Source organism: Mirounga angustirostris, unplaced genomic scaffold, assembly GCF_029215605.1.
Source record: "Mirounga angustirostris isolate CCGP_5_RB_7025 unplaced genomic scaffold, mMirAng1.0.hap1 SCAF_11, whole genome shotgun sequence".
Taxonomy (NCBI): Eukaryota; Metazoa; Chordata; class Mammalia; order Carnivora; family Phocidae; genus Mirounga; species Mirounga angustirostris.
Window position 1 is genome coordinate 122,266,719 of NW_026991719.1, and position 13,354 is coordinate 122,280,072.

At 55.7% G+C, this 13,354-nt stretch overlaps 1 protein-coding gene across 1 annotated transcript; it reads left to right on the forward strand.

Moving 5' to 3' along the window:
• Window positions 1-327: 327 nt before the first annotated feature.
• Window positions 328-12,770, forward strand: LOC123842584 (melanoma-associated antigen 8-like). Its single transcript, XM_064573633.1, has 3 exons — window positions 328-1,305; window positions 6,470-6,551; window positions 12,577-12,770. The coding sequence occupies exons 1-3, from the start codon at window positions 328-330 to the stop codon at window positions 12,768-12,770; spliced, it is 1,254 nt and encodes a 417-aa protein (XP_064429703.1).
• The last annotated feature ends 584 nt before the right edge of the window (window positions 12,771-13,354 follow it).

Sequence of the window (13,354 nt, forward strand, 5' to 3'; positions counted from 1 at the left end):
TGCCGCGCTCTGTGCCTGTACCCTGAAGTGACTCCTCCTTTTGTCCTCCAGGGGCCTCAAGAAGTCAGAGTTGAGGCCTAGGTCTGAGGCAGGAGCCTCTAAGGTCCCAGAGCAGGGGAGGTGCAGGGGAGTGCCGGTAGTCAAAGTGAGGTACTTGCTCTGAGCATGGAGCCAGGGGCTCGCCCATCCCAGCCCAGAGGGGACCCCTCAGCACCCAAGCCCGACGCAGCGCACTGTCAGCCCCGGGACTTCAGGCCTCTCTTGCCTGGGCTGCTCCCTGAGGAGCCGTCCCACATCTTTCTTCAGGTTCAGCCCGACACAAACGCCATGCCCCTGGGTCAGAAGGGTGAGCTCTGGAAGCTGGAGGAAGACCCAGGCCCGGCCCAGGGCCTGGTGGAGGCACAGCTGTTGGGGGCGGGGGACGAGGAGGACCCATGCGCCCCCTCCTCCTCCTCCACCTCCGCCTCCTCCCAGTCCACTGCCCCATCTGTCTCCTGCTCTGCCCTGTTTATGGTCCCCTCGGAGGATGGGTCTGCTGCTGGGTTCCAGAGTCCTCCCCAGAGCTCTGTGAGTGCCCGCCCCTCCCCCAGTGCCGGGGCAGCCACTGCCCTGAGCCAGCCTGACCAGGGCTCCAGCAGCCCCGATGAGGAGGGGGCGAGCACCTGGGAGGAGCCTGAAGAAGCCCAGCCGGGCCTCCAAAATGTAGTCCAGGGGAAGGTGGTCGACCTGGTGGAGTTCCTGCTCCTCAAGTATCGCACCAAGGAGCCGACCAGCCAGGCAGAGATGCTGGAGATCGTCGGCGAGGATGACCAGGATGCCTTCCCCGTGATCTTGGGCCGAGTCTCCGAGTGCATGCGGCTGGTCTTTGGCGTGGATGTGAAGGAAGTTGACCCCGGCGACCACTCCTACATCCTGGTCCCCGTCCTGGGCCTCACCTGGGATGGGATGCTGAGCGGTGAGCAGGGCATGCCCAAGACCGGCCTTCTGGTGTTGCTCCTGGGGTTTATCCTCCTGGAGGGCGACCATGCCCCCGAGGAGGAAGTGTGGGAAGCGCTGGGGGCCATGGGGGTGTATGCCGGCCAGGAGCACGTCATCTATGGGGAGCCCAGGGAGCTCCTCACCAATGTCTGGGTGCAGGAAGGGTACGTGGAGTACCGGCAGGTGCCCGGCAGCGACCCTGCCCGCTACGAGTTCCTGTGGGGTCCCAGGGCCCACCTTGAAACCAACAAGTTGCAAATGCTGGAGTATTTGCTCCGGGTCAATTTCGGGCAGCCGGCTTCCTCCTTGGCCGTGTCTGAAGAGGCTGTGAGAGATGAGGAAGAGGGGGCCTGAGCCCTGGGGTCCGCCAGGTCCTGTCCAGGCTTTGGTGGGGTCTGCAGCCTCCCCTCCAAGGTGCTGGGCTTGAAGTGAGGCCGCTTGTTGGTCCTTCCCTGTGTGTGTTTGTGTGTGTTTGTGTGTGTGCGTGAAGACAGAGCCCTGGGCGTTTTAAGGAGTGCAGGGCCAGGGAGTGTTGGGGGAAGAAAGCAGGGCAAGGAGCCTCCTGAGGGTGGCGTTGGTTGTTCCCTGGGATGACTCCCACATCCAGAGCTTGGTGTCCTTGCGGAAGCTGTCCCTTGGGTTCCTTGCCATAGAAGGTTTCATCCGTTTCAGCGGCGGAGTGTGTGAGTGACATCCCCCCCGCAGCATTTGTCTGTACCCAGTTCAAGAGTTAAGAGTTTTGTCATGTCCTGGAAACCATTTGGGACCCCTTACCTCCTTGTTTGGGCTCCGGACCAAAATCACGGGGCATTGGTTTAGCGATGGGTTGAAAAGGCGAAAGAAAGGAGGAGGTACGTGATGGGTTCAGGAAATAGAGAAATAAAAGGAAAAGTTTGTTGGTTCTTGCTTCTGATGCCTTCCTGTCTGTCATTCTGCAAATGCGAAAGGCACACACACGTGTGCTCGTGCATTGGCCTGGTTCTTCCAGAAAGGGGGGGAAACGTCCTCCCAGCACAGAGGGAGCCCTGCTCACTGGCTCCTTGATTCCCAGACATGGGCTGAGCTCTGCTCTCTGGAAGGCCCTGTGGGTGAGCAGTGAGGACACTAGGAGAAGCAGGACACGTGCCAGCCATAGGGGACCGTGTCTAGCAGCCGCAGTCCCGGCAGGAAGGTGGGAGGGGTGTTCTGAGACCCGCAGAAGAAGCGGAGGTAGGGTGAGGGGGGTGCGGCTCCCGGTGCGAGCACTGCAATGGAAATGCCCCTGGCCCGGCCCGGGGGCCGGGGCCTGGGGTGACCAGAGGGTCCCTGTGATTGCTTCTGTGCAGCTGGTCCCCGGGAAGCTGATCTGTAACTCTGGCCCTGTTTGGAGATGGGGTGCCTTTGGGGTGGGAGCAATGTCTGAAATGGATAAATGCTCTGAGCGGTTTGCTTTGAATTCTGGAGAAGGCCGAGTACTCTCCTGTGGCAAGGAGGTCAGTGTGCTGAGCCCTTGTCACATGCCTTTTGAACACAGTGATGATTTAGTGGCCTTAGTCCTGTCATCTCCAGTGGTTCTGTGAACGACCGTCTCTTTCCACGAGGGAATGCAGAGGTACGGACAGCCCCGTTCTGCCTGGACTGGGGGAATGCCCACTGTCTCCTAGGCCCTGAGAATTTATTTGGTTCTCCCGGAGTTCTCCATGGCCAGTCCTAAACAGTGGCTGGGTGTCAGTGGGAAGAAATGAAGGCATCTCAGAGGTCTGAATGGAAGAGGAGCTCAACAGAGGAATCGAGTTGCTCTTTTCCTGTTCCTGGGGGGCCTTTGAGGTCGTTGCAGCCAGCGGGGCAAGAACCCGTGCCCCACCCTCACCCTAATGCAATGATCTGTCCTCCTGGAGGTACATATGCAGAGAGCGCGTTCTGCTTCGTTTCTCTGAGGTTCCACTTGAACTCCAATTCTGCGATATGTCTCGGCAACGGAGAATCTTTAGAGGAGGGAGTGTGGTGGGTGGAGGTGACAATAACCCTGGACAGATCTCCCAACCACTGAAGGCCCTCCTACGCCAGTGTGCACGTCTTCTGGCCTCTTCCAAAAGGAGCCAGTAGCAGAGACTCGCAGGTTGAGATCGTGACCTTGCATCAGAGCAAGGCGAACATTCTCAGCGCACTGAGATTTCGGAGGTCATTGCCATGGGAAGTGCAGAAAGGCGCTAGCGCCTGAGGGGGGCCACCACCCCCGCTGAGAGGTGGTGAACAACCAGAGCCACGTGACTGTGCAAACTCGTGAGAAATCGGTGCGATCCTGCCCTTGAAGGCCCCGCCCCTTGGTGGGTGGGCACTTGGAGCAGGTGGACAGGTCCAAGGCAAATCGGACTTCCTCAGGGACTCCTCCCAGAAATGAGGGGCGTTTGGGCACAGCAAAGTAGAAAAGCTGCTTTGGGCTGAGTCTGCAGTACACAAGAGTGAGTCAGAGAGATGTCCAGGGCTCGGGCCCCTCTTGTCTTTCCCCTGTCCCCGGACTGAGGGGGACACGCTGTTGCCAGTCCTCTTGTGCTTAGGAAGGCTCAGGTGCAGAACTCTGCCTGGCCCAGGTATGTCTGCAGATGGTGCCCCAGGGCCCATGGAGTAATCCTTGAGCTATGACAGCAGAGAGCAGAGAGCACTCTGTCTCCGCAGCCAGACGCTGGTGTCAGGCCCATTTACCCCTCGATGTGACATGCCCGACGTGGGTGCCCTACTGCCCTGGGCCGGGCGGGCGGCCTTCCCCAGAGGAGCCACCGCTCAGGAAACGGGCTGGAGGAATCCTTCGTGCCCCCTGCACCGTCAGGTCCCTGAGCTACCCCGTCAGTCCCCTCGGGGCCGCGGTGAGTCTCTTTTGGGAGCCCAGCAGCCAGCTGCCATTGGCCTTGTTGGAAGTGGTGGGGGTGTCCTCTTCCTGGGGCCTGGCCCGCAGCCCCCACGTGCCCTGCAGCCGGCACTGCCCCGTCTCTCCCGACCCTGGCCTCAGTCTGCAGCGTCTGGGGTTTTGTCCTCCTGTCTCCCCACTGCCAAGCGCTCAGCGAGCCTGTGTTTCCGCTGGAGCTGACTAGACACCCTGGTGGGGAGTGTCCTGGGGCCTCGGAAACGACAGTCACCACCAGGTGACTGTGTGAGACTGTGTCCAATGATGAGTTATGTTCGGAGAACTCCGGTGTCGCACCAGCTGTTGCACGAAGCTGGGGCCTTGGGAAGGGGCCTCTGAGATTGCGCATCCTGAGGCTGAGCCAGAGAGGGCGTGTGTACCTGGCAGCCGTCCCCAGCTGGGACCCTGCCGTCGGCAGTCGGGCCGTTGGAGCAGAGGACAGACTAGCAGATGACGGCGGTGGTGCCCGGGACGCTCCCCCCCACACACCCCAGGCAGCCCCAGACTCAAATGAGGAGTTTGAAAACAGCCGAGCAGGCGGGGCCTTCGGGTTCCCGGGCGGCAGGCTGTGCGGAGGCTCGGCCGCCCTAGGAGACGTGGAAGGAGGAGCGCCCCCACCAGAGCCCATCTGGACTGGCCGGCGCTGAGCAGGGGAGGGTCATGGGAGCTCAGACGAGGCTGAGGTGAGCTGGAGCCTGGGCGACCTCATGAACCGGGTGCTCTTGGCCCAAGTCCCTGGACCGGAGGATGGAAGCAGGGCCACTGCGTGCTGTCCTTGGAGGGAACGGACTTGAAGCGTGAGGGCCGGTGTTTGCCCCAGGCCATCATGGACTGCTGGGGTGTAGCCCTCTGGACGCCCCAAGCACCACCACTAGGGTCCCCCAGGGAGGCATTTCCTGGGTGCAACGTTGTCTCCATCGTGTCCGTGTGGGCTGACACACATCACCCAGGTCCCCTGCCGTTGTGGCCAGGGCTGGGCAGAGCAGGCACCAGCCCCCTTGGCCGTCAGCTGGACGCCGTGACGATCTCTAGATGGCCTGAGCCTCCCCCCGTGAGGGGCTGGCGTGGGGTGTCTCCGTCTCGGTCCTGCTCCTCTCAGAAGCCCCCGTGGCCCGGCCACGGCCAAGCCTGCCCTGAAGCCAGCCTCCTCGGCAGGGGTCTGTCCTTCAGTCCGGCCCCCACCTACCTGCCCTCCTCTGGGACTCGTATCGCCGGCACGTGCCCTGGGGCCCTTCCTGAGCAGGTAATGGGCCTCGCTGCTTGTACTCAGGCGCTGAGCTGGGCCTGAGCACGGGGATAGGGCTGGGCCGGTGGCGGGAGGCAGGGTGTGAGACCGAGGGACACCCACAAGACAGTGTGACGGGGCAAAGCCACGTGTGCCGAGCACCCGGCCGGAGGGTCTGTGCAAAGTGTCCCCCAGACACTCACGCTGTGGGGAGGCAGTGAGAGTCCTTAGACCCGGTGGGTGGGTGTTTTGAACTGCTGGCCTGCTATGTGTCTGGCGTCCAGCCTGCCCAGGGGAGTGAGCCTGCAGGACAACGTTGGGCCACCCAGCCGGCTGGGAGAGAAGGGGACCAGACCGGGCAGGGGCATGGGAGAGCCGGGGCCATGCCTGAACCCCAGAGCAGCCTTCGGTGGGCCATCGCTCCTACATCCACGTGCGAGTGGGCCTTCTCCAACCTTACACACCCCATCCAGGCCCCACTTAGCCCCCAGGGCATGGAATCCCTCTCGGACAGACGGTGACCCCGAGGCGCTGGGAGAGGCCACGTGGGCAGGGTCCCGTGTCAGGCTCTTGGTGGCACCGTTGCCTGGCTTTGCCGTGGTGGTCCCCCTCGGTCCTGGGACAGGAAGCATCGGGCATGACGTCCACATGCAGGGCAGCTGGAACCGTGCTGGCCTTGGGGGAGGGCCCTCGGGCCGGTGCAGGGCCCGGGCTTTGCTCCTGGAGCGAGCTCGGTTGGAACGTGAGTTCTGCTGCGCCCACGCTGACCCGGCGTGTAAGCTCCCTAGGGCTCAACTTCTGGACGGGTAAACCTGGTGTAGTCTCAGTACAAGTCCGAGGCCTTGCTGTGCGTTGTACACGCTGCCACCCGTCCCTAAGATGCCCGGCTCAATGTAGGTGCCCGTAGACTTAGCTACTCAACACGAGTGACCTGTCAGCACGCCAACATTCTGGTCACTCACGGTCCTTCACCGGGACAGCGGACGCTCGCCTGCACGTTAAAACAAGACGCCAAACATTCGGGGCAAACCCCAAGCCGTCTTTGCGTCCTGCATCCCTCTCCCCGGGGGCCCGGCTGCCCCACCCTGACGGGCCGCCTAAAGGAGGTCAGAGGTCATTCTCTGAGCCCGTGGGCCTCGAGAGCCCCGAACAAGATGCACGCTTTCAAGCCCGGAGCAAAGGCCCGGGGGAGGGGGCGGACGTGGGGGGCCGTCCCCGGTCAAGGGTGCGGGCCATGTGGTCCTTTTAGCATTGTCCCAGCCAGGGCGCTGAGGTCCTCCCCGGAGACCCCCCTAGTTCACCCACGCCCTGGGTCCCCAGAGGCCACGTGGCCGACTGCTGCTTAGGGGACTGCGTTAGCCAGGTGTCCCACCGCCCCCTTGCAGAGCGAAGAGGAGGAGGAGGAGGAGGAGGAGGAGGAGGAGGAGGAGGAGGAGTGGGAGGAGGCCTTCTCCTTCCTTGCCTCTCGTCAGCCTGCAGGCGGCCCCCTCCCCAGCCCGCCGCCGCCTCCCAGGCTGACTCCCGGCCCCGCTGGGACAGGCCAGGAGCCGCTGGCCCCACACTGGCTTACTGTCCTTTCCTTGACCGACCACGGCAGGGACACCTGCCCTGCTCGGTGCCCAGGGCTTGAGCTCCGCCATCCTTCTTTGGGCTGTGGGGCTGGGAGCATCAGTAAGAGGCGGCCTTGCAGAGAAGCCTCTCTAGCACATTCTCCCCACGTGCAGGGCCACCTCCCCCAAAGCACCACCCCCCAACTCCATTCTGGGCATGGAACTCGATGATCTTCCAGAGATCCATGAAGCAGAAATGCCTCCAAGCTTGAGGCTATTTTGTCTGCGAGTCTGTGGCCTTTGGCTCCCTGCAGGGCCTCAGTCCACCCCCAGCCGGTACAAACCGTGGGCTGAAACGCCGCCTGCGTTGAGTGCCCGGTAAAATGCAGGCACGGCCAGGGCCGGCCAGACAGAAATCACAGGGTAATTTATGTAACCGGAAGCCCTACTCAGCCGCTGGTGTCACCGGGCGATGCCCCGGGACCGCTAAAATGCCCATTGCGGGTTTAGACTGGCTTGGGCCTCGAGAATCCTCTCGGAAGGCTCCTAAGCTGTCGCGGTGTTGGCAGGGTGTTCCCCAGCCGCTGGGCGAGTCTCCAGGGTGTCCGTCTTTCCCTCCACACTCTGTACATTCAGGCTGTGCCCGAAGACTCATTAGAGATGTTCACCCACCCCCGGGCGCCTCGGCCGCCGGTGGCAGCTAGAGGTTTCCTTTGGTGGAACGGAAGAGACAATTGGGGGAGAAAAGAAAATTTACAATCTCCTATGTGTGTAGCATAAATCCAATGAGTCAGAGGCAGGATCACTTTAAGGAACCTAGAGCTTCTAGCTCAGGGCTTCAGTGAAAACTGAGCCCACCTCTAATTTCCCCTTTGTTGACTAATGTCCAGGGAACAGATACCTTCCCAAGTCCTTTGGCTGTAGGGCCCTGCCACCCACCCCTGATCCAAGACCTGGGTCTGTCTTCAATCTTACCACATCCACATTTTTCCCCACCTTGAGTTCATACCTTGAAACACTTGAGGTTGACTACCAAATTTCAGAATCCAAGCTGTCAATTGACTGTCCTATAACTGAATGCTGCCTACCTACCGGGTCATCAGCCATCCCTAAATCAGACATACCTTCATCTGTTGTTCCTTGCTCTGTCCTTGGACGGTATGTCTGGTTTCCCAACCCCAGTCATATCAAGACAGGATATGAAAAACACATGATCATCAAAAAAAAAACCCCAAACAAACAACAGAGAAAGCATTTGACAAAATCCAACACCCTTTCATGATAAAAATACTCAGCAAACTAGGAATAGAAATTAACTGCAAAAGAAATATACTGCATTTAATATTGCAGCTTGGGTAGTTAGAAAGTGTTCTAATAGTTAATTGGCTGAAACATGGACTAAAAGGTGACCTATAATGAGTGAGTTGGAAATATCAGGACGTCTTGGTTTAATATAGAGGAAGGGATTCAAAGGCTTAGGGAGATTGTCATTTAAGACCTACTCACACACTGGGAAAGTCCAATGGACATGCCTTTCACCACAGCTGTGAGAAATAAGTTTGTGAGGGGAGTGATGTTCTTCTCTGCAGCCCAGACTTTAAAGTGGGAAATGCAGCCACTGAATTTGGAAACCTAAATGCAGTGGAATCCTCAGGTGGCAGGGGCCAAGGGGCAGCACACAACTGCCAAAGGCAAGGTGAGGGTGGTTATGGTAACGGCCAGCAGAGCCAAGGCAGCTCTCAGAATATCTGACTTACGGATCTATGTATTGGCTAGTTAATCATGGTGTTCTTACAAGCGAAATAGAAAGTCCAGTAATTGATTTGCATAAGTGGAAAAGTTCTAGATCAAGTGAACAAAAGTGTAATATGAATCACAAAGTCAAAGAGTCATAGCCTATCAATTCCCAGACTTGAGCCATTAAAACTTCTAGAAAAAATAGAACTCCCATATAATCCAGCAACTCCACTTTGGGGAATATATCCAACGGAAATGAAAACATTGTGTTGAAGAGATATCTGCACCCCCATGTTCATAGAAGCATTCCTTACAATAGCCAAGATATGGAAACAACCTAAGTGTCCGTCAATGGGTAAATGGTTAAAGAAACTATAGGAGTGCCTGGGTGGCTCAGTCGGTTAAGCATCTGCCTTTGGCTCAGGTCATGATCCCAGGACCTCAGGATGATCCCAGGACCTGCTCAGTGGGTAGTCTGCTTTTCCCTCTCCCTCTGCCCCTCCCACCCCACTCATGCTCTATTTCTCTCTCAAATAAATAAATAAAATCTTTTAAAAAAGAAAAGTATAAGATGTGGTATATACAATGGAATGTTATTCAGCCATAAAAAGAAGGAATTCCTGTCATTTGCAACAGCATAGATGGGCCTTGAGGGCATTATTCTAAGTGAAATAGTCAGAGAGAGACAAATACTGAATGATCTCACTTATATATGAAATCTACAAACAAAACAAAATTAACCTAAACTAAGAAAAAGAGATCAGATTTGTGGTTATCAGAGGTGGGAGTTGGGGAATGGAGTAATTGGATGAAGGTTATCAGAGACACAAATTTCCATCTATAAGATGGCTGTACTGGTAAATTTTACCAAACATTTAAGGAAGAATTAACACCAATCCTCACAAACTCCTCCAAAAAAATTGAAGAGAGGGGAACACTCACCAACTCATTCTATGAGACCAGTATTATATACCCAAACTAAATAAGGTCATCACAAGAAAATACAACTATAGACCAATATTCTTTATGACTACAGATGTAAAAATCCTCAATATACTAGCCACCTGAATTCGGCACAATGTAAAAAAGGATTATACACCATAGTCAAATTGGATTTATTCCAGGTAAGCATGGTTGTTTGACAATCCAAAAATCAATTAATGTAATGTATTATATTAATAGAATAAAGCACAAAACTCCCATGATGACCTCAATATATACAGAAAAAGCATTTGACTGTAATCATATTTAATACTAAAATGCATTGAATTCTACACAAAATGAGTGAGGAGTGAATTTTTGTTACATAAAATATATGTCAATAAAGGTGCTAAAGAAATTGCTCATCTTGGCTTTGTGGGTAATATAGATAAAGAGAGCAGCTGCCAGGGATTTATCCCTTGTCTGTCTGGAGAGCAACAGAACTTGGCAGTTCCAATCACCATGGAGTTTTCTTTCCCAGGCTTAATGGCAGCTTCTGCCTTCCCAGAGCTTTAGAAATGAGAGGGGGTGAGGAGTCACTCTCCCTTTGTCTTCCTTCACCCCTCCCCATTCACTCCTTCCCATCTACCACCTGTTACCCTCAAGCGCCACCTCTGCTGGGCACCTCATGGCCCTGGGAAGGGGAGGGCAAGGAAAAGCAGAGGGAGTCCCATGTGGGAAAACGGGAGGGATATGCCAGTGTGGGAAATAAAGACTGGATGCTTTATCATTTCCACAATGATCATCAGCATTTAAAATTGGGAGATGCCACATCAAAGTCTGGAATTACAACTTAAGCTTTTTTAAAAACTCAGAAGCACTCACAACACTTGACCCCCACACTGACTCAATGTTTCTCCCACAGTTGAACATCTTCATTCATTTTTATAACCCACCTGGCCCCTTCCAGCATCTGCATTTGTGATCCTTTTGCCATGTTGTGTCCCATGCACCTTATGTCCTGGCCACAGAATGCCCTATCACCATTTCCAAACAGGACCGCCCTTCACACTTATATTTTGCTTGGACATTCTTTCCACCTGCGGCGACCTTTCCCCTCTGTCTCCTATTGCTGCCTCTTCCATGAAGCCTTCTCCTATTCTGCCACTGAAATCCAATCTTACCCTTCCATCTCTCGTCTAAACACCTCTTTTGGATTGTGTAAGCAGGTATCACACCTGCCTCTGCCCTAGGTATTTGCATGCTTTTCTATGGACTCCACTGGACTCTAATCCTAGATTCCGTCTTACCAATTGCTGCTTTGCCTGCCACACCCTCTTGGTACCCTGTAGGTACTTAATATCTAACGAATTGGATTGTCCCTGGACGGGCCTGATGCTGAGGAAAGGAAGCTGCTATTAAAATAGGAAAAGATTCAGTCCAGAAAATCAAGGTAAGCTAACTCAGGAAAGCAGTGAGAAATGAAGGAATTTGGCAGCAGAGACCAAGGAAAAATACTCCCTGCTTATACTGAGCTAAGCCTGTTCAGAGACATTCACTTTCACAATATAGAGATCGCATGTACACCCCACAAGGTGATAGTGGCCTTGGCCCTTCCAACCACAATGCTTTCCTGACAGTCACTGGTGCACCTCCTGTTGGCAGCTGTGGGAGCGGTAGGTGATCTGGCCTGTGCCTCTCGTGTTTTCATATGTGACAATCATGTTTTCTGACATTTCCATTTGTAAAATGCCACTTCTCCTTCCCACTACACTAGGCTAGATCACATGCGTAGAGTACAGAAATCACAAATTATTTATTTGCCTGTCTCCACCTGAGAAACCACCTGGAGAGCAGGAGAAAACCAAGAACAGAGCTTTCAGGAGGGGGTTGGGGGGAGTGGAAGGGTTCATTCCCGGGGCACCTGGGTGGCTCAGTCGGTTAAGTGTCTGCCTTTGGCTCAGGTCATGATCCCAGGGTCCTGGGATCAGGTTCCACATCAGGCTCCTTGCTCAGCAGAGAGCCTGCTTCTCCCTCTCCCTCTCCCTCTCCCTGAAGCTACCCCTGCTTGTGCTCTCTCTCACCCTCTCAATCTCTACGTGTCAAATAAATAAATAGAATCTTAAAAAAAAAAAAAGGGTTCATTCTCTTTTTACTTTAAGCCATTCAGGACCATTTTTCTCTGTCTTCGTTATTCAGTCATGAAAAAGTTTCTCCTTAAGAGTGGATGAAATCATGTTCATAAGGAACTGAGAACAGCTCTAGCTACGTGGAATGTGCTCAGTAATGGGAGTTTTACAAAGTCTCCACTCAAGAAATCCTGCCTGATTACTCCTGACTGTTGAAGACACAAGGCCCCTGAATTCAGTGAGTCACAGGCTACAGAAGGCAGAGGCCTGAAGTACCACCAAGCCACAAGGAGTGTGTGGTAATGTGCACTGGAGTCGCCTGGGAACCTTGCTGACATGCAGATTCCTGCTTCATAGGGCTGAATGGGGCCTGAGATCCTGCTTCTAACCAGCCCCCAAGTGATACAGATGCTACTTGTCAGAACCACTGGTGGACAACAGAGTGGAGGAAGGAAGTCAGACCTGTGACATCTGGCCCCAAAATAAGCAACTTTATGTCCTTCCAGAGAAGAGGGAGGTGCAGTCTAGAAAAAGCAGCCTTGGGCTTCCTCCAGGAGGGTGATGGATACGCCATGGTAGTCCTCCAGAAGGTTTGGGATTTGACAAGTGGTCCCTGGCCTGAGTCCCTGCCACATCTGGCCCCTCCCTCCTGCTTAAGGTTCCACCTGAGGGATAGTTACAAAGAGCAGGGAACCGGTCATTGTGTGCAGGAAAATGTCTGTGTGCAAAGTCGGGCAGGGTGTGGAAGTGGAGATGCGGCTAGCTTATGACCTCCCTGCTATGTATGTTGCCGAAGTGCCAGAGAGAGGAGTGGGATCATCCTTTAGGGACACTCTGGGGCAAACAGGGGAGCCCCTACACTTCTCCCCAGCCTAGGGTCCTCAAGGAGACCCCAGGCCCACTCTGGAGGGGCCCCACCAGTGCCTGAGAGTCCTCTTTCAGCCCTTAGCTCCTTTAATTCCGACTGGCCAGAGGCAGAGCCCCCTGGCTGCATCCTACCAGAAAGGGTCTCGGGCCGGGGGTCCCCCAGACCTCTGTCTTCGCCTGCGCTGGGCAAGCCCTTGGTCCCAGGCGCTTTGGGCAGTGCGCAGGCGCTGCCAGGAACGCGGGCCCGTGCAAGTTGCCTCCCTGTCAGGCTCCTCTCCGCACACGCAGGTGATAGCTGGCGCCGTTCTTGTCGCTGTCCCTCCTTCAGGGCCCCGCGGCGCCCCTTCGGTGGGACCATGCAAGCCCTGGTCTCCCCAGTGACCAAGGCCATCTTCGTGGCTCTGTTCCTCTTCGCTATCCTGCTCATACTCTACGTGATCCTGTGGTACATTTGCCGGGACGTGGACAACGACTACATCTGAAGCAGGTAAAGGGCTGGCTCAGTCCCCTAAGACCCCACCCTGTGTCCCCACCCCCCAGTTCCTTCTCAGGAATCCGAGTCCATTCCCAGGACCCGGCGCTCCTCCTCTGGGCTCTGTGTTCCTTTCCTGGGTCCTTAACCCCGGTTCCAATCCCATGTCCCTCCCCACACTCTGTGTACGCCTAACTTGGACACTGCACTTCTTCCCTAGACCCCGTGTCCTTCCCCTAGACTCTGAATTCCTTTCCTAGATCCTGCGCCCCTCCTCAGATCCGTGCCCCTGTCCCAATCCCAAGCGCCGTTTCTCACCCCGCGCGCTCCTACCCCAAACCCCAAGCCCCTCCCCGGGACCCTGTGCCCTTCTCCTGCATTTTCAATCCTTTTCCTGGATCGCGCATTGCCCTCCTCGACCTCCGACCTCCGACCTCCGTGGTCCTCTCCAAATCCGCCCGGACCCTGGGCTCCGCCCAAGACCCTGCGGCTCTCTCCTGATCCTGCACCCTTTCCCCAGATCCCGCTCCCCTCCTCAGAATACTCTCCCCTCCCCATCTCACGTCATTCCCTGGAATCTGCTCACGGCCCTTT

What these genes read in the sequence shown, in the direction of transcription:
- LOC123842584 (XM_064573633.1), top strand. Translation starts at nt 328, where the DNA reads ATGCCCCTGGGTCAGAAGGGTGAGCTCTGGAAGCTGGAGGAAGACCCA. An exon ending in TGGCCGTGTCTGAAGAGGCT is followed by an intron (nt 1,306 to 6,469) that starts GTGAGAGATGAG and finishes GCCCCCTTGCAG; the next exon opens with AGCGAAGAGGAGGAGGAGGA. An exon ending in CTTCTCCTTCCTTGCCTCTC is followed by an intron (nt 6,552 to 12,576) that starts GTCAGCCTGCAG and finishes CCGCACACGCAG; the next exon opens with GTGATAGCTGGCGCCGTTCT.